The 25,414-nt window shown below is 39.5% G+C and overlaps 1 protein-coding gene across 5 annotated transcripts in view; it reads right to left on the bottom strand.

The window, feature by feature from the left end:
- Positions 1-25,414, bottom strand: part of trappc9 (trafficking protein particle complex subunit 9) — a 241,430-nt gene that overhangs the window by 95,943 nt on the left and 120,073 nt on the right. For all 5 annotated transcript variants that reach the window (XM_085148881.1, XM_085148882.1, XM_085148878.1 and 2 more), the window contains 2 exons: positions 17,485-17,627; positions 2,349-2,459 (listed from right to left, as the gene is read on the bottom strand). In XM_085148881.1, the coding sequence (XP_085005007.1) occupies positions 2,349-2,459; positions 17,485-17,627 (254 nt within the window). The remainder of the gene's footprint in view (positions 1-2,348; positions 2,460-17,484; positions 17,628-25,414) is intronic.

The following is a 25,414-nucleotide window of genomic DNA, read 5'->3' as shown; positions in this document are numbered from 1 at the left end:
TACACCAAGAGAGCCACAGAGCTCTTCGCTGTATGTCTCAACATTGTCAAGGAAACAAAACAACAACAGCAAAAAAAAAACAACCTTTTAATATGAACAGTGGCTGGGACCACTGGATGGTCATAATTACTGTGACCATTGCAAGAACTTCAAGCTTGTTGCCTTTGAAACGGTTGTTTCAAAGACAGGGAGCGGGTCTGTGGCCACCCGTAGTCGGTTGCCATCCTTAAAGAGGCTTTGATCTGTCGAGATGGTGATAAAATGGCAATAACACAGTCAGTCTGCTATAAGTTTGTGACTGAACAGGATAAAATAACATTTTCTGAACTGGTGAAAATTGCAATTCTGTAGCCGTCTGTTTCAAATACACAGAATTTCACATCAACTAGAAAGTCATATTAGACTACTGTGAAAAAACTCTTCCCACTTTCTGATGAACTTTTTTTTTTGCATATTTGTCACACTTGTATGTTTTAGAGCAGCGGTCCCCAACCCCTGGGCCTCGGACCGGTACCGGTCCGTGAGTCGTTTGGTACCGGGCCGCGAGAGTTGAGGTTTTCAGGGTTTTTATCGGTTTTCAGCGTTATTTTGTTATCGTTTTAATCGTACTCTGTTTTCCTGGGTCTTTTCACGTGTGTTATGTGTTATGTGTATGTTATTTTGTTGTATTTATCCGGCCGGTCCATGAAAATATTGTCGGGCATAAACCGGTCCGTGGCGCAAAAAAGGTTGGGGACCGCTGTTTTAGATGATCAAAAACATTTTAATGTTAGATGATAATAACCTGAGTAAATACAAAATGTATCATTTTTTTGGAAAGCCAAGTTAAATTTCATTTGGCACACATAGGCCTGATTACTGCTACATGTGTTGAAGGAAGAAATCGCTTAAATAGAACCTGTCAGACAAAGTAAAGTAACCTAAAAGATGTCAAAAAGGAACACATTGTGGCACAAAAGAAACTCAGGAACAGATAAGAAAGGGAAACAAAGTGGTTGACATCTATGAGTCTGGAAAAGGTTATAGCGCTATTTCTAAGGCTTTGGGACTCCAGTGTGTCACGATGAGAGGCAACTGAAAATGTAGTCAACCTTCCCAGGAGTGGATGGCCTAATTACCAATTACAAAATCAATCCAAGATTGTACTAATGACTCATCCAGGAGGTCTCAAAAGAACCCAGAACAATATCTCAGCTTTCAGGATGGGGTTATACATTTTATACAACTTTTAACTTTTTCTTAATTTCACTGCTTGTCCTTCTACTGAAACTCTGAAAGTCTTCCTGCTTAGTTTGCTTTTTCACTCTCTACAATAGAAATGTCTTTAAAAAAAAAGTGTGTCCAGAGTAAAATTATAGGACAGTCTGGGCAATGAGCTCCCAAGCACCTTTTCTGTAATTTCACACATATGTTTCGTGCAATCGAGTCCCAGATTTCTTTCATTAAACAAAGAAACATTTCTTCATCGTGTAGTAAAAGTAAGACGTGCTGTTGAAATTACATTTCTTTTTCTTATATTGAGAAAATAAGGATTTAAATGCTATTTACACTGAAAGAAAGGAAATTGTTACTAGTTCGGCCCACTTAAACACAAAGTGTGCCACCATTGTAAAATAAATAAAACACAGCACCACTACATTAAATAAAAGAGTTTTCCGAGGGAAAATGCGCGTGTCAAGTTCTGCTTTACCTTTCCTATATTTAAGGATAAGCTATGCAGTTCAATAACAAATAAACACTCAAAGCAATCATCGATTGATGTTATTACCTACACAGAAAGCTCCACAGATTAAACGTCTACATGTCTCATACTTTCTGGCATGACTGAGGCAGTTTGTAACTGAGCCACATACATCATAATATACAGACGACTTAATGGTACATCCAAGACTTTCTCAGGTTTATTTTATATTTATATTTTGCAATTACACCTACAAGTCAGTGTGTTTATATATAACAACTCACAAATAGCTGAACAAATCCATTAAAGACATGTTCATACCCACAGATCAATCAAATCAATCGAATCATGGCCATAAGCAAATACAGCAGCTATAAGAAAGACGAAAAAGAAACACCTATATTAACATTTAAACACTTGCCCTGCAGAGTTCTACTTGTCAAGTAGCTGGAAGGCAGGACGTCAATACATAACTTTGATTTTTGCTTTAGGCAGTAACTAACAGTGAAGTGAACCAGCTCTGAAAGGCCTAAAATATTGCCTGAATGCCTCAGGTGAAAGAAAATAGTCAAATAAACTTGAGAAATTGTTTTGTTTTGACTCATGACGATACAGGAAGTACACTGAAAATATCTCTATGTTTGTAAAAGTCAAACCTTCCACTCACCTCTGGCATTCACTGGCGTGGAGAACCAGGTCCTGATTGTTCTTGGCCCTGACAGTGAGTTCGTGCTCTGTTGGGTTGAAGATGTCGAGCAGTAGATGACAATGGCGAGTGCTGTGGACACAGAAACAAGAAGTGACTGTATATTCTGCACCATGCTGCCGTCAGCAGCTTTAGCATTTAAGAAACGCTGCAAATGTTAGGAAGAGGTCCCGGGAGGGTGCTGGAAAAACTCTACTATAACGCCATCCTCACAGAAACATCGAAAAATCAACTTATATTATAATTTGCATCTAAATATCATGGCACACGTTTGAAATCTGATTTCTCTATTACCTTTTTTCTTTCTTTCAAGCTGAACCCAAAACGAAAGTATCAAAGAAACTACTGTCACGAGAAAGAGCATGAGCTGCCCAGTTAGTTAGAAATATACGGTAGTATAATATTATCTAATAATCCCGAGTTATACATGTCCAGCTATTTATAAATCAATACTTGGTATCTACTTCTGCATAATGCTTATATATCTAATACAATACCATTTCCTTCCTGTGTTGTTTCTGGTCTAGTGATGGTTTTTGTATCTTTATTCTATATTCAATGTGAAGGAGGTACGGTTAGTATTTCAGTTGTTCAATTGCTCTCATCAGTTTCTCCTCATCTGTCATCTGTATTATTTTTCATTACTCCTGTTGTTTTATTTTTTGTAGATTTGTTGTTTTTAAATGTGCTTATAAATGAATTGACTTAGTTTTGCATTATCTATATAGTTCTGTTGCTCGTGTGTGTGGTAGTTTAAGCTGCACCTAGAATGAGATATGCTGCATAAATAAAGTCTTGCTTTCTTCCATTTTGCACAGGTTTACATAATTCACACTCACAAATGCTAAACTTAAAGCTCATCATCTGTGCGCTGCAGTCTGTCTGTAACCTGTGCATACAACGGTTTGCTTATTCATATAGGAGTTCATTATTTTCGAAATTAAATTACCTTCTAAAAATACAGGCCAACATACATGGGCCGACCAAAAGCACGACATCAAGAGAAGACACGGTGTGAAGTACTCATCACTCCTTGTCACAACATCAAAGGTGGCGGTGCTTTCATCAGGCCCACAGGTCTAGCTGGAGCAGGTCATCTCCACATAATACCGGGCCTGCTTTTCTCATGCAGATCATAAGAGGGCCAATTTGTGATTTAGATCAAGTCAGGAGAGATGATGCTGGATTTTCAAAGAGTTAATTTTAACCCCTAAGTAGGTGTTATTTCTTTTTCCCTCCATAATGACAGATAAAAGGGAGGGCTGTCGCAAAACAGAAACAGAAGCACACTGACCAGTGCAGCAAGTATATGGTTACATAAACAAGTTTATAGACGTACAGCAACAATGTGACAGAACTTCATGGCTTTACGGTATTATAGAAAGTGGCCAAACCTTCTGGGTAAATTATATGTAAAAGCTTTGGACTCTTTACATTATATAGCTTCAGATATTTGCTTTAAAATCAATATTTACCACATTATTGGTTGACCACGATAAACCATGATAAATGAGTCAAACATGTAAAAAATTACAGTTAGGACCTACAATTCATTGCCGACATTTTACTTTGTAAACAAACAAACTGTGTTCAAACAGTCAACACAGAAACTATAACTAGGAACGACAGAACTGACACCAGTGTTGTAAAATGTTGTGAAGTCCACTGTTCCATCATCCCTCACATTCACCCTCCTCCCACCGAGCTCTTTGCCTCTTAAATCTCACGGTTAATGGAGGCTTTAGTCAAGCTTTCCCTAGTCCCTAATAAACTGACGTGGCAATTAAAGGAGCATATTTTTAAGCCCTATCCCGGTTCCTTTAATTGTCTAGTTGTCTTTGTTGTCAGATGTGATTAACAGGCAGAAAGGGGGAGGTGCTGATTTATCAGCCATCCTGTTCAGCGAAGGAGATCAATCAGGGATCGAGTTAAGAACACAAGCCTCATTGCTCATGTGCTAAGCACCAGGTAGAGTGACAGAACAGACAGCAATGGAGGCGCACACGATGTGAAGTCACACATTTTTGTAGGCGTTAAAAGACTAAAGGATGAAATGATTCTGCGCAGCGGTTGGACGACTTCATTCAAGCTCTGTCGCCGCAACAACTGCTGAACGTCTGTAGACGAAAGCTAAAGATTATGCTTTTGAACTAGTGGGAACTGAGTCATAACACTGAATCATTTTGATAAGTATTCTGAGCTACTACGCTGGGCACAGAGATCTAAGCTGAATAAATAATTCAAAACCGCCAATAGGGTTTCAAACTATTTGTCTCCATTTCAGTCAGTGAATTTTTACATTCCTCTTTGAAAGCAGAGAGAGGCGGAGAGGGAGCAAAATTATCCCCAACGTTTCAAAGTGAACGCATATCCGACCTGCTTCTTTGTTCGTGGTGTACAAAGCAAATCATTCACTAATGAAACAGCAGTACTGCTGCCTTACATACATTTAATATAACTCACTTTAGTGCTTGCTTGCTTTAGTTGTGGAGCAACACCCTAAAGTTTTGAAGGTGGCAGGGATTCGTTTCATCCTACTACCAACAGATTTCCATGCATATGTGATGACACCTGCAAAAACAGCAGATCATTTTCAGTGCACCTGGTGCTGTGCCAAAGAACAGAGTACAGTGAGTTAATGACTGTCACTGCCTATTCCCGAGAACCCCACAACACTAATAAATGAATCACGAGGTCAGTATTCTGCTCATTTAAAGAGGACCCTGTTGCAGAAGAGTAATTCTCAGAGTCTGCCACATATTTCTTTGAAACCACGACCACAAAAAGCAAGACTGTGCAAACTCTGTAGGTACAAAAAGGACAACAACTGTTGTTTTATGCCTATAAAATATTTCTGGCTCTATGTTTTTATTTTGTTCTTGGACTCTGCTGGAAATGCTTTAAAATATTTGGCTTGGCATGAACCTCAGTTCAAAGCTAGGTCATGCTGGTTTTGTAAAGCAAACATAAATATAGTTAAACGACAGTATATAATATATAGTTAATGTGTACCATTTTCTGTGGACACATCCTACTTTGCAACTGCATATTTTTATCCTCGGACTGCACTAGAGTAGTTTTGCATGACTCTCAGGTCAAAATAATGTTCATTTATGGGCCTCGGTGCTGCTACTTCCCTTAAAGACAACTTTCCTCTGATTAGTTTCCCCTCACATAAAGGTTTGAACAACACACGAGGTGATCTCCCTCCCAGAGCTGTGAAAGTCATAAAGAAAATCCCATGACTGACATCATACAGAAAGACAAATGGGGGGGAAAAAGGAGAGTCTGAGACAGAGTGGTTAGAAAAAGCTCAGTCCGAAGCCTGACCTTTTAACCCACAGGGATTACTTTGTATCTGACTTTGTTATTTGAAGTTTTGCCCATGTTTAATATGACTATACGTGTCAAAAAAGTGAGAAAAAGTATAATGGGTCGACTTTTTAAAAAAACTATTAAATCAAAGTCTTTGTCATTTTGATGTGATTGGGGACATTGTTGAGGCAAGATAGTAGGGTGGTAAAAATAACACTGTGAGAACCAAAAACGCAAAGATCGTGAGAGCTGGGCCCACACCTCAGTCAGTTCTGCAAATTGCAATCAATAGGTGCTGATTTTACAGGCCTAGTCTGACACAAGAACGTGACATACTCCCTGCACACTAAATGTAATGGTGACTGAAGGGGTATTTTTAGCTACAGCAGCCAGCAATAAGGGACAGCTGACTCCATGTTTATGTCCACATTTAACCACTGAGATTATTAAACACACAATGAATATTTGTTATACACTAAATGTCTTGTCAGCATTTGGACAATGTCCATAAAGAATTAAAATCAAAGCCCAAACAATCCTTTGCCAAAAAAACAGTCAACAGAAAACACACTAAAGAAGAATTAGAATATCATGAAAAAGGTCTTTTTTTGTACTTGGTGCTAATTAAGCAGATGCAGCCACAATCAAAAGAAAGGCTGTTGATTTGAAAGCTGTCCAGATGACAGTCATCACAGCCTGCCTCCTCCTCAAGGAGGGTAAGACGCTGAAAAGGCTGGATGTTCACAGAGTACAGCATAGAAGCACACTAAAAAAGGCATTGATGGCAAAGGAACAATCTGGTAGGACAAACTGAATCTTTGCCTTTTGTCCCGTCTTCCTCCCATCACCCTCCGACTGGTCCAGGCACTCAGTGTTGCGATTGGCATTTGGGATAGAGAAAAGATTTTAGACGCTGTATTTCTAATGTGCACAATGAACTTTTCTACGTGTCTTCTGTCCTGTCATGGCTGCCCCACCATGAACCTGGCTCTGCCGGAGGTTTCTTCCTCTTAAAGGGGAGTTTTTCCTTCCCACTGTCGCCAACTACTTGTTCAGAGCGGGTCGTCTGATTTTTGGGGTTTTCTCTCTAATATTGTAGGGACTTAATATAAAGCACTTGAAGCAACTTCTGTTGTGTGGCACTATATAAATACAACTGTATTGAAATTAAGCCCACTATAAAAGTAACTGGGATTGCAATAACACCTCAGCTGTGCCATAAACCGACTGCCTCCATGTCCTGCTGCTTGTTGCAGTAACTCAAGGAGGTTTAAACCCTTTTTTGATTGGTCCTAGCAAATATTCGAATATTTTGAGACAATGGATTTTAGATTTTCATAAGATACAAATCATAATCATCAAAATGAAAACAAAAAGGCTGAAAACAAATATGAAACTTACCTTTTTCACGATGTTCTCAGTTTTAGAGATATACTCGTATTTTAATTTTTTAACAGTATCTCCACATGGAAATAGATTTTATATCTCCGAGTTTTACTTTACCTCTCTCCTTGAAATTTTTCATTCACTCCAAAATAATTTTCACATTAAAATTTCAACATGACACCCAGTGAGGGCTGATGTCAAAACGTTTTCACAGCCCTACTGTTTACCAGAGAGTTGTGATATCTGCCAGCAGTGGCGGCTGATCTCCATATTCTCAGTGAGACCTCGGTCATACAAGAGAATGTGAGAGGTTTTTCACTCGGGTGCCTCGTGACCTGACGCTAAATAATGTTTCGTGTTCTTTTACATATCGTACGTGGCAGCTGTTACACTCAGAATTCAGATTTATGCAGAGGAACAGTTTGTAGTAAAATCTGCTAAAATCCTGCACTCAACACACACTCAGTCCCCAACAATTTCTAACAGAAGACTTATTAACACATATTTATCCATCTTCAGTATCGTCTCATTTGCTATCACATTGTTTTAAGAGATAAACACATGCGTAAAACCTGAACTATTCTATTATTTTGTTACTACATTACTTGTTCCCTTATTTTTGAGCCACAAATTTATGCTGTTTTTGATAAAATGTCATTAATGAAGTGAACAAGCTGCATCTGTTTATAATTTCTAAATGATGAATTTTCCCCACTTAGATGGGGGCCCATTCTCAGCCTGATGTGTGGTTTCTGTGCACACCACCGCTGGCAAGTCTGCCCCTGGTTCATACCACAACAGAATTGAGATTTATCACAGGCAATTGTGGTATTATCACAAACAGACTGCATGTAAGTGCCAACTTGATCCAGTTAAACTAAAATTGAAAGACTGACTCCATCCTACTGCCGTTTTATCCCTGTCTTACAGCTAGCTTGACGCGCCAAAGCCAGTTTGAAATTTGAAGATTTCAAAGGCACATTGTCACAATTACTTTGATCATGCAGTGGTTTCCAACGACCGTTTTCCCTGATGTGACGTAGCCTGAACTATGCATGATTAACAGAATGCACATCCATAAAATTTTCTTCCTCAACAGCAAAGCATTTTTCCAGGTCAACACAGTGCTAAGTGAATAGGATTTTAACAGGTTCCTGTAAAGTATGGATCACTGAGCATTTCACACATCCTGCCTATTCATCACATTCTTTAAGAGATCTGTCAACTCACTCTGAAGAGGCCCAAAAGAACAAAACGCCACTGAATTGTGTCATAAACATTATGAGTAAAAGGTCAAATAAGATGTGATCAGTAGAATTGGCATTTAACTTACACTATAAGTTAATGTTGGGAGGTTTACTGAGAATATGGAGATTGGTTATCTGACAACCAGATAACCAATTGAAAAAGGGTTTACAATGTCAATAAAAGCTTATTTTATATCAGTAAAAAGTAAATACTATATGCATAACACTGCTCCCAGAAATTAAAAAACAAAAAAAACAAAACATAACAAAAAGACACACACAGAAAAAACATCAGATCTCAGCAGAGGGGGGAAAAAGTCATGCTGGAAACACCGATATGGACTGTGTCAGGAAAGAAACCAAAATGATCGATCTACAGAATTCCCAGACACCCAAAGTGAAAAAATGATGCAGCAGGCTAGTCCATTTTGCAGCAACTCTATATGGTACCCAGTAGTTTGTATGACTATGAGGCCTGGTAGTCCTTGGTTCCACCAGGAGGAACCAAGTACCCACTGCACCACCGCCAGATCTTACAATGGGTCCAAGGACTTCATCCTGATACCCAATAACACGCGGGGCGCTGTTTCCCAGCCTGTTGAGATCTGTGTATCCCTCTATTGATATGATCCTGGCAGTGCTCATCCTGTTCCTGCTTGCACGAAGGAGCAGATACCGGTCTGTGGGGTCCAGGTATCGCCTCATGCTACCAGTAGTGACACTGACCGCAGAAAAACACAAAACTAGTGAAGAAACTGTCAGAAAAGATGAGGGGGGGAGGGGGGGGAACACATCAGGGGCCTCCACGTGGGTTGTCTCATTGTTCCCCCACTAGTGCACCTGCTGTTAATTTCATTAACGCCAAAGCACCTGAAACAGATTAACAATCGCTCGGCTACCGAATGAGACGGAAATCATGTCGTGTTATTTTAAGCACAGAACCACTGCAGTTGGGCCGGCCATGGGGGGGTTGAGCTGTATGGGGAGAGGAGAATCAGGACAAAGTATAAAGTTGAGTGAATGTAATTTATGTTTGGAAAATGCCCAAACACTTATTGAACCTGGTCGTTTTTTCATTAAAGACTGATTTGAAGGGGGAAAAAAAAAAAAGATGGGTGGGTGATCGTCTTGGGAGGGTCCAGCTTTTCTTAAGGGTGCTCCTGCCAGGAGAAAGTTTTGATAACCACTAATTTAGGGTGATTAAGTTTTACTCTTTCACATCGTAGACAGATGATGTTGTCAAACACAGCATGTACTCGTTCATTTGGCTTACTTCAAGGTATTTGATCTTGATATGATTTAGTAAAATATTCCATTTTACATATTTCCAGACAAAAAACAAACCTGACTAAACTACACTCAGCAACACTCAGTCTTAAACAAATAGTGAAATTTCTCACATTCTCTTTGCACATAAGAAGCCTAAAGGTTAAATCAGTTTGTTAGTGACCAGATTTTGTCCCGTAATCTTATTTTGAAGAAGGAGGAGACAAAAAAAAGCTTCTCCCTAATTCATAAAAGGTCACTAAAGCGTATGGCTATGCATAAGGAGATATGACCTTTTGCACATTTGCCTAATGTGCAAGCCACTATTTTATTTTGACATAAACTTATTTAATTTTTCTTTTCACTTTATTCACATTGTGTTCCTTACTTGATATAAGCATATTTAAAATGCCGTGCATTTGTTCTGGAAGCTTAGCATTTGCATTGAGAACAGCATAACTCAGAAAAAGAGACACAGAGACAGACGAGTTAAAGTTCTTCAACAAGAGTAGAGTGGTAAATGAGATGCAGAGGTCACAGCAGAATGTAACTCATTAGCGTAATCTGCTGGTCTGCTGTTATAACACTAATATTACTGTACATATTAGGTGGTGACATGCTGTTGAAAGTGTGAGCAGTGAAAAAGGCAAGCAGGGAGTCAAAGGAGGACAGTAAAAGGTGAACAGCAGACGGTGGCAGCTATCTTATTAGCCGTGATGGAAACATTACCCAACACTGATGAGGGAGCCAGTTAGCTAGCTAGGTGACAAAACATGCCTAACTGGACAGTAACAGTGAAGGACAGAGACAGGAGAAAGAATCACAACTGCATGGAGTAATGAGCAGATTTATCTTTGTAAAGCTGTATTTATTCATCTTTGTCTGCACCTGTGGATCATTGCGAGTCATCTCTAGGACACATTCACGAGTTGATGTCACTAGCAATCCAGCAACACACAATTCTGGCCCAAAGATTAACCATACTCAAAGCCACCCACTTGTTGGGAGCAGGTGAGATGATTCTTTTACAAAATGTCATGCATTTATTAGAAAACAACACTTAGATAACAGGCAGTCATGCAGAGAGATGCAGCAGTGGTTCACTAGTTGAATTCTACAACCACAAAATCAAAAGCTTTACCATACAGCAATTTACCAGCTAAACAAAAGTCTTGTTTTATTCTGAATTTAACAGTGATGCCAGGAAGGAACTATATACTATACCTGACAAATACGAAGCGCTACCTTTAGTTGAATTAATTAATTACACAGCCATATGAAGGTGACTAATTAGGCATTAATAACACAATTTTAACTAGTTTTAGCTTTTTTTCCCCCCCCCATACTGGTTCTGAAATACAATTTTCATATTTACTATATCAGCATTGGTAGAAACTGTGGTCATGTGAACTACGTGATGGTTCCCTTTTAAGTCTGCTTCACATGTAACTTGATACAGAACATGGCCTGAGTTAACCGTTTTATTAGTTCAAAAAAGAAATAATAAACAACACTGTACTGTTTTTGTCACGTCCGGTGTGGCAGACGTGTGGAATTGGAGATAGGACCCAAAATGCAGCAGCTCTGGTGCAGATGAGTGTTTATTTAACAAAAGAAAATACAAACAGCAATGGCGTGGGTGAAGGTGAAACAGGAAAACCTAAACTGGGTAAAACTAACAAAACAAACCAGAAACGAAGATGCAGGGAGGTCCGGGGAAATACATACGGGGAGACCGAGGGGAAACAACACAGACAAACCAGCACGAGGACGAGGTAACACACCCTATAAATACACACGGCAGGAATCAGGGGATGGGAAACAGGAGGGGAACACACCTGGAATACATGACAACTGATGAGGCAGGGGAAACGTAAACAGAACACGCTGGCATAAGACACAGCCCTTCAAAGTAAAACAGGAAACACATACACGTAATGACAGACTCAGAGACGCGGACTAAACACAGAGACCTACTACACTAAGGGAATGCACAAGCAGGGAAGACACCAACCAGAGGGAACACAACTAAACCCTAGAAAATACAAAACCATCAAAAGTAAAAGTACATAACCAAAAACACTGGGTCACCGACCCAGGACCATGACAGTTTTATCTGTTAATATTGTCTACATCCACTAATCATTAAATACCAGTGTTTCCCCAATAGTGAATTCATTGGAGGGCAGAAAGAAGAAAAAAACAGGAAAAAAAAGAAAAAGGTTTTTTTTTAAAAAGTAAAGTAAGAAAAAAGAAGATGATGATGAAAAGGAATAGACTGGATGAGGAGAACGGTAAATGGTAAATGGACTGGTTCTTATATAGCGCTTTTCTACTCTGTCCGAGCACTCAAAGCGCTTTATACAGCTAATTCATTCACCCAATCACACCCATTCACACAAGCACTTCTAAACTTAAGTGCTAAGTAGCTAACATTCATACACATTCACACTCCGATGGATGCATCGGGGAGCAACATGGGGTTAGTATCTTGCCCAAGGATATTTGGCATGTAGACTGGAGCAGCCTGGGATTGAACCACCGACCTTCTGGTTAGTGGTTGATCCGCTCTGCCACCTGAGCTACAGCCACCCCAAACGGTGGAGACTAAAACACTGATGCAAGCAGCTGCTCTATTACTACACAAATAAGGAGGATTTCTCCTGGTTTTCTTTCTTTTTTTAAGAGACATAAAGAGGAACAGATAAGTAGCGAGACAGGAAGGGGAGGAGAGGGAGAAAAACAGAAAAACAGATCGTAAGGATAAGCTGCTGTATTATTGAGCAGTTTTGTACCACCACTTCCAAATTCTCTCTCAACTTCTCTTTTTTTAAAATTCAATAGTGCTTATCAGAACAAGTAACGCTGACTCTTCAACAGGGGAAATTCAAACAAAATGAATGTGTGTGGACTCTGCATGGGTAAGCAGACAATGGGTTTTTGAATAAATGTTATTACACTGTGAGCCCCATGTGTCTGAAATATTTATTGTAAACTATCTCAATCCCTCATCTGTGAGCCTTGTAGAGGTAGTCTTAGAAGGTCCAGACGTGCTATTATTTACTCTGTGAGTGTTAAATGGTAACAGTGATGCATCAGTGGATGGTCAAAGGTCGTTTCAAACACAGGTGCCCCCTATCTTTGGTGCTGCATGTTATTTACACAGTAAGAAAGGAAAGTTGGCGGCACCGACTTTTATCTAACAACTAGTTTGCAGAGCTGTGAAAAAGAGCACTTATCCTGATTGTTTTGTTTTTATATTAATTACACATTTCAGATCATCATCGAAACATTTTAATAGAAGACAAAGCTAACCCGACGAAATACAAAATGCGCTTAAACGATCATTTCATTTATTAAAGGAAAAAAGTTATCCAAACCTATCTGGCCCTGTCTGAAAAAGTAATTGCCTCCTAAAACCTAATAACTGGTTGTTCCACCCTTGGCGGAAAGAACTGCAATCAAGCATTTGAAATTACTGGCAATGACTCTTTCACATCGCTGTGGAGGAAGCATCTCAATTAGATTTAAGACGGGACTTTGACTAGGCCACTCCAAAACCTTCATTTTGCTTTTTTAGCCATTCAGAGGGTGACTTGGTCGTATGTTTCCGATCGTCGTCTGCTGCATAATCCAAGTTTGTTTATTTATAAGGACAATTCAAGTTAATCGACATTCACACCTAAATTCATCATGTAAATATGTCAGATTTAGCCACATAGACTAATTTTCATCTATAGTACGTGAATAAGTAAAATACAGAAAACCGTAGGAATTAAACTTATATCCATATACCAACGCGAGCTCGAGTTTCAGGACATGAACTAATAGCTGGATATTCTCCTGCAGGATTTTCTGGTAGAGAGGAGAATTCATGGTACCTTCAATTGTGGTCCAAGTCCTGAAGCAACAAAGCAGCCCCAGACCACACTACCTCCCCCATGTTTGACTGTTGCATAATGTTCTCTTTATGAAATCCTATGTTAGTTTTTACACATGATGTAACCTTCCAAAAAGTTCAGGTTTGCTTAAGCAGTCCACAAAATCTTTTCTCAACAGTTTTAGGGATCATCATGATGTTTTTAGGCAAATCCCAAAATGTTGATTTTCTTCCTCATCCTCTCGAGTCTCAAGAAGTCACTGGGATGAGTGACGAAATGTTTCTGTTCACATCCAGATGAATGGAATCAACTTTTTGGGATTTCCTTACCATGGTTGAGCACGACTCTTTGTATTCTTTCTGGTCAGTAACAGATTTTACTTTTAACTCTTCAATGGATGCCACGCTTACCACCGTTTCAGGTTTTTCTCCATTTGTGAGTAATCTCACTGTTGTTCAAGTCCCAAATCCTTGGAAATGGCTTTTTAACCCTTTCCAAACTGATATATGTCAATACTTTCTTTCTCACCTGTTCTTGAGTGTCTTTAAATTTTGCATGATGTGTTGCTTTTAATGATCTTTGGACGACTTCACTTGGTCAGGCTCTATTTAAGTGATTTGATTTAACAGGTCTGGCAGTAATTAGGTCTGCAGGTGCGGCTGGTCAAATTCTATTAACCATATTTCTTTGAGTAAAGTTAACAATATGCAGTTACTCAATGAAAGAGCATTATTCTGCTAAGCAGGCATGCGGGGCAATGAGGAAGTGATTAGTAACAAAAGTCATAGAGCGTTAGCACAGCGTTGTGCACGTTTCTCTTTGAAAATAGCACTGCAATTCAGAGCAACGACAGGCAGCTGAAGGAGAATCATTATGTTTCTGATATAATTTGTGTAGGTCCTGTAGGTTGAGGATGATCATCCTCTAAAAAGAAAATCTGATGGCTGAAGAGACGATCTTATTACAAGTAATTCCACCACAAAAATCAGAAATACCCAGAGCTCGGCTTTAAACATTCAGAATGAGAAAGAGCTAAAGGTAAAGACAGAGGCCGAGTTTTAGGACACACTCATTCTGAACATCTCCCCTCTTATTAAAATAAATTAACACTTTTAAAAGCAACTATCCTAACCACATCGAATAATTTAAATTTTCTGATCACTCAATGAGTAAGAAAAATCTGACAAAGTGTTTAATGCCAGTTTTTGGTACTAGCCAAGTTTTCAAAGTATTGTGGTAAAGATGTTTTATGAATATCTTTATTATATATTTAAAAATCCCAATCCTAAATTTACCTTAACCAACTGAGATACAAAATACAGCATGCTCTGCACGACTCTCCATGCAAACATGGAAAGGGGCCAAATATTCACACATTATGTCAACAGTACAGTCTGTCTGTGGGTGAGGAGACTTCTTGCACGTTAATATGCGCTGCGGTTTTTGAGCACCTTGCTTTTGGGTTGGTGAGGGTCAAGGACTGAAGATATAAAGCCCACTGAGTCAGTAAATGTGGAATTGAGCCATAATAAATTTTTAAAAGAAGAAAGAAAAAGGTTAGTTCACTTTAGAGGAGTTTTTAAGACTCAGTCTACTGAAACATTTCTAAACCTTTCAATTTCAGCACATTTCAAATATTTTCAGATCTAGTTGATAACCAATAGATACTGTATAATAGAGCTGTGAGGCTGAGAGAGCTAAGGGTGCTATAGAGATCAGGGAGAGGGGGCTGTGATGACAGGGTGATGGTATAACAGTCGGTGCAGCACATCTATCAGCACAGTGCCAAGATTGATGGCTTAAACTGCAGATATTATTACTGCTAATGATTCACCTCAAGTGGTCATTACTCTGCCATGATCCGTCTCCCTTGCTTGGAGTTTTTTCACGACTAAAATAGTAAAGTGAAGCGAGACAGACCAGGGAATAAAAGTGGGTGAGGATGGGTGAGGATATGTGAGGCCATGAATATCCATTCAGTGTGCCTTCACGTCTGCTCCTATCTGACCCATCTGTGAAAATATCATCTCTATGTCCTCGGGTTTGGTTAACAATAGTGTCATAGCAGGGCTGCTGCTGCAGTGGTTAAAGAGAATGTCAGTATCTGCTCCCCAAATCAAGAGAGAAAACTGTGTATGATGCAAAATGAAGCTTTACAAATGAGATTTATCACCAGTTGCTGCGACAAGGGAAGCTCTGTGATAGGTTATTATTCATTGCTTGTCTGCGACTGCAGTCGCTAACTTGAGTTAGTATTGTTATTTTATCTGTTTGAATGATGAAGTTACACGAATGGCCCGGTAAGATATAAAAGCTGCATGGAAGTTGAAAGTCACAAGATCAAACATTGAGGAAGAACCATTGAACGGAGACTTAACAACTTCTTTACTGTCAGCATTTAGAAAACACTGCTTCACTTTGCTAAATGTGAGATACTTTAACACTTCCTTTAACAATTTTAGGCAGCACTGAGCATTGAATGATGAGTGAATTAGTCTTCTGCAAAGCGTTTACTGGAAAAGCTATCAGCAGAATGTGAAGAAACAACTGTGGTACAATGTCCATCCTTTATATACAGTCAATGTTATCCATGTTATCATATTCTAGTTACCGTAATTGTCGGGCTATAAGCCGCTACTTTTTGCACAAGCTTTGAACCCTGCGGCTTTTAGTCGGGTGCGGCTTTTCTATGGATTGTCCATGATTTTTGTCATATCGTAAGACGATTTGTTTTATTTGTACCGCTGTTGTACGGCACTACGTTGCCTGGCGGAAGGGCATGTGATCAGACACACAGTATCGGGGTTCAAGAGTGGTATGTTGGTCACATGTCCATCCGCCAGGCAACATAGTGCCGTACAAGTAGCGCGAAAAACAAACTTCAAAGTAGCGCTGGATGACGAGCGGCGATAAACTTGCGAAAAGCAAGATATGCTCAACTCCACCGGTGGAATCTGACAGTGTGGAAAAGTGTGAAAACATCCATGATCACCAACGGATTTCGAAGGGCTGGACTGCTGCATGATGGAGACACCGCCACGGCCCTTCTGAGGGTGTTCGACTTTGACACTGACAACGAGGATTTGTTTGGTTTTGAAAGTGACAACGAAGGAAAGAAGCTGAGAGTGGATGACGAAGCCATCCTGAGCCTGTTCGTATCAGACACTGGAGAAGAGGACTTTGGTGATTTTAGTGCGCAGGAAGAAGAGAAAGATGGTGGTGAATGACTAACTTTTCTTCTTGTTAAAGCCGTGTCACTGCACCTGAGCCTAAAAGGTAGTCCGAATCTATTTTTCTGGTGTGCTGTAGGTTATTGTTATGTACTACATTTGTTACTCATTTATGAAGCACAGTACATGTTTCGTGCTTGTAATTACCGCTACTTGTACATATACCTAAAAAGTTATGCAAATATGTACCCATAACTTGTTTTTCAAAATATTAATAAAAGGGGTGTGTCTCCAAACAGCCATCTCTTTCCTGACAATTCCCTTTGTGCATATTCTCTTACATATGATAAGTCAACATTGAAACACCTGCGGCTTTTAGTCAGGTGCGGCTAAAGTATGTACAAAACGGGATTTTCCCCTGATTTTAGCTTGTGCGGCTAATATTAAGGTGCGCTTTGTAGTCCGGGAAATATGGTAATAGGCCAGCGAAAGATTTAGAAATTAAGATTATTTACGATACTATTTATGACCATTCATTCATTCTGTAATTTATTATTCATACCTTTTTGTGCACTTCATATCCACTTTAAAGTTTACTGTGTTGTGTTTTGTTGCGCTTTTGAGGCGATGTGGGACAGTTTGTACTACGTATGTCAGTACAATAAAAATAAATAGTTATCTCATTATTATCCTGTTGTTCACCAAACTAGCCCACCAGTCTCTGCAGACCCCGCATTCACTCTTTAGATAAACTTCTTTATGTAAAAATTGTGATTTTTACAGTAAAATAAACAGAAAAAACAGAAAGGCTATACAATTTTTTAATAGTTACCTGGTAGCAGGGAGGGTGCTGACTCGGGTGAAAAACACTGAAGGTTCCACATCAACATGGACACCCAAAGACAGCTCCCTGTAGTAGCCTTCAACTTTGCCTGCTCCCCCCGAGTACTTGAAGTTCAGCACTACCTCCAAAGTCTGCAAAAGAACAGACGAGGGGAAAAATGTAGATCAAAACAAACTAAAACAAGCAGGCACAGGTGTTGCAAAGTTGCTCCAAAACAGATGATTCATGAACAACATGTCACATCCTAAAACTAAGAGGAGAAGGTGTTGAGTGTGGGTGAAAAAGCGTGGATTTTCTGGCTGTGTGCCACTATAATGGGGGGAGGGTGGTGGAGATTGGACACACAGAATTACTCAAAGGTACTCTGTGCTGGGGAGAGAGGAAGGGCCACAGGATAAGCAGCCAAGTGGGCGAAGCGTGGGGAAATTAAAAGTGGCAGTTTATGGTGAGCGAGCACTAGCTGACTCAGGCAATGGGGCTGAAACAGGGTAAAAGGATCATCCAAGGTCCTGCTTTTTTTTTCTTATGAAGCATATATCATCTCTCTGAAAATTGCTGATGGAGGAACTGGCTGCGCCTTTCTAGAGAAAAAAAAAATCACTGATTCCTTGATTATTTTCGCTCTTTGTCCACTTTTGTGGAGGCTGAGAGCCAAAATGGAATGATTTGGAGCCTGCTGGCTAGACGGCTGACCTATTACAACCTAATGAACAAAGCAGAGCCCACTGAGCAATGAGAGATAACAACATTAGAGAGAATTATTATTATTGTACATTCGACAGCTTAATTCCAAACTTACACTTATCTGGTACGGTTCTGGCTTTATTTCTCGTCCTGGTATATTTTCATGTTCTACAAACCTACACTCTTCCTTATACATTATAATGCCCTCCATGGCACCATGGATTCCCATGAAAGCTATTCATCTTCCCCTTAGGATGAAACCATTACATGCCTAAAAGAGTATCCTTTCTCTTTTGGGTGCAGATGTGCAGCTCAGTCTTGTCCCGTTATGTGGCCTGTGACAGAACCTGTCAGCCACCGATGATGCCGTCTTGAGATGCCTTCCCTTGCAACTGAACCCAAAATGACAACTTGACCCTTGTAATCTTAATGACTCACATGTTGGCAGGGTGGGGGGCAGTGTTTCACAAAGGACTTACACCTTGGCTCATGTGACCCTTAAAGACTGACATTATTATTATTGTTATTATTGTTATTATTATTATTATTATAGGGTAGATCAATGGCTCTCAGGACCGCCACCAAGGGGAGAACCCCACTATGGATTAAACATATGGGACTCCATCAGTTTTTAGGATTGATGCCTGGGTCCAGATGCCTTCATTTCAAGCACATAAGACCACCAATTGGTTGTCAAATTACACAGACACACTAACTCTGTTCTTTTAACTGGACAAATTCAAAATCTAAAAAGAAGAAACTTGACTTAAGTAGATCCAGACTGGAAACAAGTACATTTATCTGTAAACACGGTAGGACACAGATAAGAAAAGCACTCAGCTAAATGAAATAAACTTGAAACTAGCTTGTTACCACTTTTCTCGCTGATTTTTTCTCGCTTTATACGGAGGTGTGCCTTAGTATAAAGCTTTGTAACCTTACATGTTTGACAGAACATTAACAATGTTAAACACACCCAAATTATCCAGATTCACAGAAGTTAGTAAACCTAAATATCATGAAGCTGACACGAGTTGATTTTCATCCAGCTTAACCAGACATTTCAAAATGAGTAGATATTTCTAAGCAAATTCATCTATTTTGTCTTATTTAATTGTAACATAATCTTTCCCACACTGCAACAGTGTAATCTACATTACATTACTACAACCAGATGATTTCATTGACCAACATGAAGGTCAATGAAACAAGACCTAAGCAACTACACAAACAAACATACGTTTCAGCTTTGCTAATGCAAACCCAGAACTTTCCAGACATGCTCACTTAGGACACTAACTAAAACTGACAAACAGGTGCTGGTTGGTCTTTTATTCACCTTCCTCTTGCATTTTAAAAAAAAATCATAAATCATAAAATCATATTTAGTACAGTCTGACTGCATGTGTAACGCCACAATCAGCCAGAGAGAGCTCTAATGACGCTGTCTTATGCTTTACATACACACATGCTGAAGCAGACGTAAAAATTGACATGATTACAGTAATAAGTGGTGTTTGCTTAATCTGCCAAGTAGTTCAGGTTAATTAAAAATGAGTTAAATTACCTGAAAAAGTAAGAAAATGTTAAATGGAGTGGTGGATAATATAAGGGGGCAAATTGCAATGATGTGTTGTTCATTAGTGAAGTCATTCAAATGGAATCACAGCTACTGCATTAAGATGTGTGCATTAACTTTGAAATGTTTGATCTTAAAGCAAATGCACAACTTTGTTATCTTTAACCTCTTAAGCCCCAACGCCCCCTGATACGGGGGCAAAAAGCAGGAGATCAGGTAGGCTTGGGGCTTAAGAGGTTAAGCAGCAGTCACCTGACTCCTATTTTCAAAACTGTCTGTCACAATATCCTCTTCACAGTAATGAACATTACATCTTTATACATAAAAAATAACTAGTTTATGGGGGGACTGACAGAATAAGACATGGACAGTAACAGTATAGTGTGAAGTCTTTGGACTTATAAAAACACATGGTACAGTGGTAAATGGCCTGTATTTGTATAGCGCTTTACTAAACCAGTCATCCACCCATTCACACACACATTCACACACTGGTGATGGCAGCTACACTGTAGCCACAGCTGCCCTGGGGCGCACTGACAGAGGCTGGATCCTGGAATGTTGGTCATACATCACATCCCCCAATGAGTCTCAATAACAGTGATGGTTTGACAAAATGTAACTAAGGTCACTAACTTTTAAGTGACAAATAAATAACTATACTAGACAAGGTACAGAAACAGTACGTAAGTAATACAGCTGAAGCCTATGATTTATTACTGCGCTGTACATAAATGCATTGATGTAGATTTAAAATAATGCATGCAAGCCAAAACTGTCTTAAATGACACATGACCTGAAACTGTGTTTCTGGCATTAATTTGGCTTTGAGTGGAAGAACAAGAAGAGAAAAAAAAGACAAAAAAAAACTTTACACTTCACTGAAAGTCATCCATCTGTTAGTGGCAGATCAGTGTACTCAAATACCAAACAGCTAGAATAATGTGCTGTTAAACCACTGGTCTTAGTATCATATCAACAGCATCAGAATGCTTAAATTTTAAGTCCAACCTTGTGATCGAATGCAAAATAAAACAAAGGCTGCAAATGAAAAGTCTGATATCCTCTGAATACTTTCATTCTCTACTACTATACTGTGGAAGTGAAGCGGTGGAGCCAGTCTGCTTTGGATCTGGACGAAGAACAGCTGTCTTACAGTTCCAGAAAGAGAGACTCACGCTGTGCTGGCAGCAGAATGAAAGGATATAAATCTCATTCAAATTGATTGACTAAATTCCCTCTGCTTCCTTGAGTAGAGAAACCGGTTGTAGACAGTTTCCAGGATAAGTCCACATTTTCTCTCACTTGTTTTCCTCCAACATAGAACAACTTTATCCTCCTAACACCGTTGTCTAGCTTTGCTCTGCAGCAGAACTCGTCTGTTGTCAAAATTATTTTAAACACATCAAACAGCCATAACATTGCACTGGGACACAAAATGCTTCATTCAAACAAACAACCGATGGTTCATATCTCTACAGTGTATTGCAACATATTTGTTTATAGTGAGCATTTCTAACAGTGAGACATAAAAAGATATGCAACTCATTTTTCCTCCAAGCCGACCCGTTGCTATGTTACGTAAGTGTCATCTTGTGGCTGCCTATGTGGTACTAATAACTTCAACACGATCCTCTCGAGGATCAGCGATTGTCTCAGCGACACTATCAAACAGCGATTGTGTACTCCGATTCTCCCTTCAGTCCAGGGCCAGCCCCTGAGCTCCTCGTTCATTCAATTCTCGCTCTCCTCTTAGGACTCCACGCCAATCACACCATGCTAAAAATATGTCCTTCTGTAATGAGCTGGCTGTGCTAGGAGCATGCCAGTAACAACACACTGCTTCAATAGCACAACACAATGCCTGGCTGCACAGATGCATAGAAACATCATGATTAGTGAGAATGCCCAGATTTGAGCAATCACTTTATCAATGTGTCCACCATCACTGACAACTACAGGTTGTATTTAGAGTGAGTGAGTGTGTGTGTGTGTGTGTGTGTGTGTGTGTGTGTGTGTGTGTGTGTGTGTGTGTGTGTGTGTGTGTGTGTGTGTGTGTGTGTGTGTGTGTGTGTGTGTGTGAATCTGCGATGATCACCACACTAGCATATGTGTAACTGCTAAGATTAGCCACAATAAGCAACCAAATGAATTCAGTTTAGTTCTAGCCAGTTTTACTGCACATGAGTTCAAATTTTCCGCTGTGCAAAAACAGCAACACGTCTCTAAAAAAAAAAAAATTGTGTCTCTCAAAAAAGTCCATAAACACCTGGAAACTGAGGACACCAGCTTGCTGGAGTGGAGAGGAAAGTCGTCCCATTCTGACTGTTCCAACAGTTCTGGCTGATCTTTCACATACGTTTTGTTTCTTGACGCTTTAAATGTGTTCAACTGGTGAAAGGTCTGGACTGTAGGCAGGCCAGCTTACTACCTACTCTTTTACTACAAAGTCATGCTGTTGTGCTAGATGCAGTATACAGTTCAGTATTGTCTTGCTGAAATATAAGAGGGCTGGAATGCTCGAAGAACTGTGTACCGATGGTGTCTTTCCAGATGTGTAAACTATATATCCATAGGCAATATATATACATATACATGCAGACTTTTGTTTGTTTTATTCGATGTGATTCCCATGACAGAATTGTGGCCATTTTTAATGCAGCACTGCCCAATGGCCTGAAGATCACATATATCCAACATTGGTTTCCAGCCTTGTTCATTGCCCACAGAGATTTCACTAGATTTTGCTAAGACTGGGACGATATTAAGCTCTGTAGATGGGAAGATATTTACAGACATTACATTTATGTAGAGGAACATTACACTGAAATTGGTCACAATTTGCAAACAGTTTTTTACAGGTTAATGAATTTCCATCCAGCTGTACTTCTGAGAAACTCTCAGGTGTAAAAAGAGGATCTTAGACATGTTACTGACCGGCTCCCAGTTGACCTGATGAGCTACAAAATGTTTCTCCAGCTGTTTTTTTTTTAAGTACCACTTACTTTTCCAACCTTTTGTTACTCACACATAATTCAAAATGAGCTCATATTTTATTAAAGCAGTAATATTTTCTATTTTAAACATTTGATACGTTTTCTTTTGTGAATAAAATGTGGGTTTATGATTGCATTTTATTTCTATTTACATCTTACATAGTGCCCAAAGTCTTTCAGAATTGGGTTAGTGTGAATAGTTTAAAAAAACAAACAAACAAACAAACAATACATTTAGTTAAAGTATCTCATAAAAATGAATCAGTTCTCTTACATATTTTAAAATAATTGAATTAACTCTACAAATAGAGAACTTGCAAACTATATTTAGATTGAGTAAAGGCTTGAATATTTGATATTTGATTGCTTTTATCCAGACCTTAGTTATCATGTCTGAAAGATTCAGAGTCTCAGTCTCTGCAAAATAAAACACTCTATCAAAGGACAAAATTCTCAAAGACAAGCACACAATGAGATATGTGAAAAATAAAAAGGCCTCTCGGATTACCATCGGAATAATAGTACAGTAATGTGTAAAAACGGCTCCACACTAAACCCAAAGATCTTAACTCTAAGAAGAGCTGAAGAATATAAAAGACCTTGAAGATCGTTTTTGCTGATTATTCGCTTCAAACTTTGTGAGAGTGCAAGGAACCAAATGACACAGAAATGATTCAGGATAACAGCTGGCAGTTAATATTATTGCTATCTAGCTTGTGCTAAGCCATTTATAATTGCTCACTCTGCACCTGTGACTTGGTGGTAAATAATCCACACAGGTCAGTGGACACAGGACAATGCTTACCTCTGCACAACCTCTACTCACTACTGTTCAACAGCTTAATATAAAAAGGGAAGGAAAATGGTGAATCATGCCAAAATAAACTTACATATCCAGACAGAGAAGAAAACAGGGTGTTTTCTTTGCACCAACATCTTTGCAAGCCTTATGCCAGCAATGACACAAAAAGACCGTTTACATTTTTATAAACCAATTTGCAACCATTCCTACACATTTTTATGCCTGTATTGATGTTTTTCTACATGCTTGATAATAATATCACCATTAAGCTGGTCTAAATTAATATAAATGTACTACAGAAAACCACCATTGCCTTGTGTCTTCATTGGCCTTTTTTAAAATCTTCTTAAAAACACTTACTCACTGCAGACGGGACACGGATGGCAGATTGGCTTTTACCTTGAATGCCATCACGCCACATTGCTGTGTTGTGTCACAACAAAACCCCATAAGACCATCCTCTGTGTTCATCAACACAAAATGCAGCATCTGTTCGACAATGGATGTGCACACTGAACATCGCGCACTCCTACACATAATGGATTAACAAAAAAGGAGAAGACAAGACAAATAACTGAAGGCTTTTTGAATGCACTGGAATGGAGATAAAGACCCTGACGCATCGTGCTGAGAAGATTATGGCATGGCCACATGTCTCCTGACAGGAATACTAAGAAGCAGCATCACAGTGACAGGTAGGCAGAAATGGGGACTCTCAAAAATGCACAAACTCACGAGGTTTATTGACTGCTGTTTGTTGGCACAAAGGCAATGCTTTGGTGTTTCTTAGAGGACTTCAACATTTTGGAAAATTCACTTATAGGCTGTCTTACTCAGGAAATCAATATCAATTTAAGCAGTGTGGATTCAATACCAACGCAGTTCCTTGACAGCATAGTCAAGCACACTATGCAATTACCACTGAAGGCAAACGTATAGTCAATGAAATAAAAATAACATCAATTTTTGAAGTCTCTAATGTTTTAAAGAACAATCAACAGTCAAAAATGCAAAGAATTCTGTGACTAATGTGTTGTTTTTTTTCCCACTTTTTCTTCTGTTTGAGCAGAAAATACATTGCTTGGCCACAACTTTTGCGATGACTCAGCTGTCCATCTGCATCCGAAGGACAAAGGTCACTCTTTCGAGGATGCCAACGTTCACATTTTGGACAGAGAGGACAGATGGTTTGAAAGAGGAGTTAAAGAGGCCATCTATGGACACTGAACGACCAACAGAGGCGGTGGTTTACGTCACAAACTGTCTGCCATCTATAATCCAGTTTACAGATCCCTTCCCAGACGCCTTAACACCCACTCACATCCTGGGCCATTTGACATCAGTAAATCACATGACAGGGTGGGGGCTAGGTTTCACAATGGGTTCACCCGAAACCTTGGCTGATTGTGACTCACACCCAGTTTTCACACCTTGGCTCGTGTGATAAGGCAGAGAATCAACACGGCGTCCATGACCCTCTTGGGGACACTCGCATAGGGCTTAAAATCCGGGGCTCTCCACCAATTGTTCTTAGAACTGAAGAAGCTTCTCGGATGAGAGGTGAAACGTCTTCAAGGAAACTTAATGAAGTCCAGATGCTTTTCTTTCCAAGCTTCTTAGACTACGAAGACCTGGATGACTGAGAACCTTCACAGACAACCTCTGCGATGGTTGGTGTGTTGTGGAAGCAGACGCCCAGGTACGGGAGCCATGTAACTCTCCCTCTTCCTTCCATGGTCAATCACCATGTCTCTGAATGATTTACAATCAGAACCAGATGATTTCTCTCAAGACGACACGACCAGGTCATACACCTATGCTCTGCACTCCTCTCCTGCTCATCAATTATACATAAAA

The sequence above is a fragment of the Neolamprologus multifasciatus genome, chromosome 22 (assembly GCF_963576455.1).
Source record: "Neolamprologus multifasciatus chromosome 22, fNeoMul1.2, whole genome shotgun sequence".
Classification (NCBI taxonomy): domain Eukaryota; kingdom Metazoa; phylum Chordata; class Actinopteri; order Cichliformes; family Cichlidae; genus Neolamprologus; species Neolamprologus multifasciatus.
This window is presented reverse-complemented; position numbering and strand designations above follow the sequence as displayed.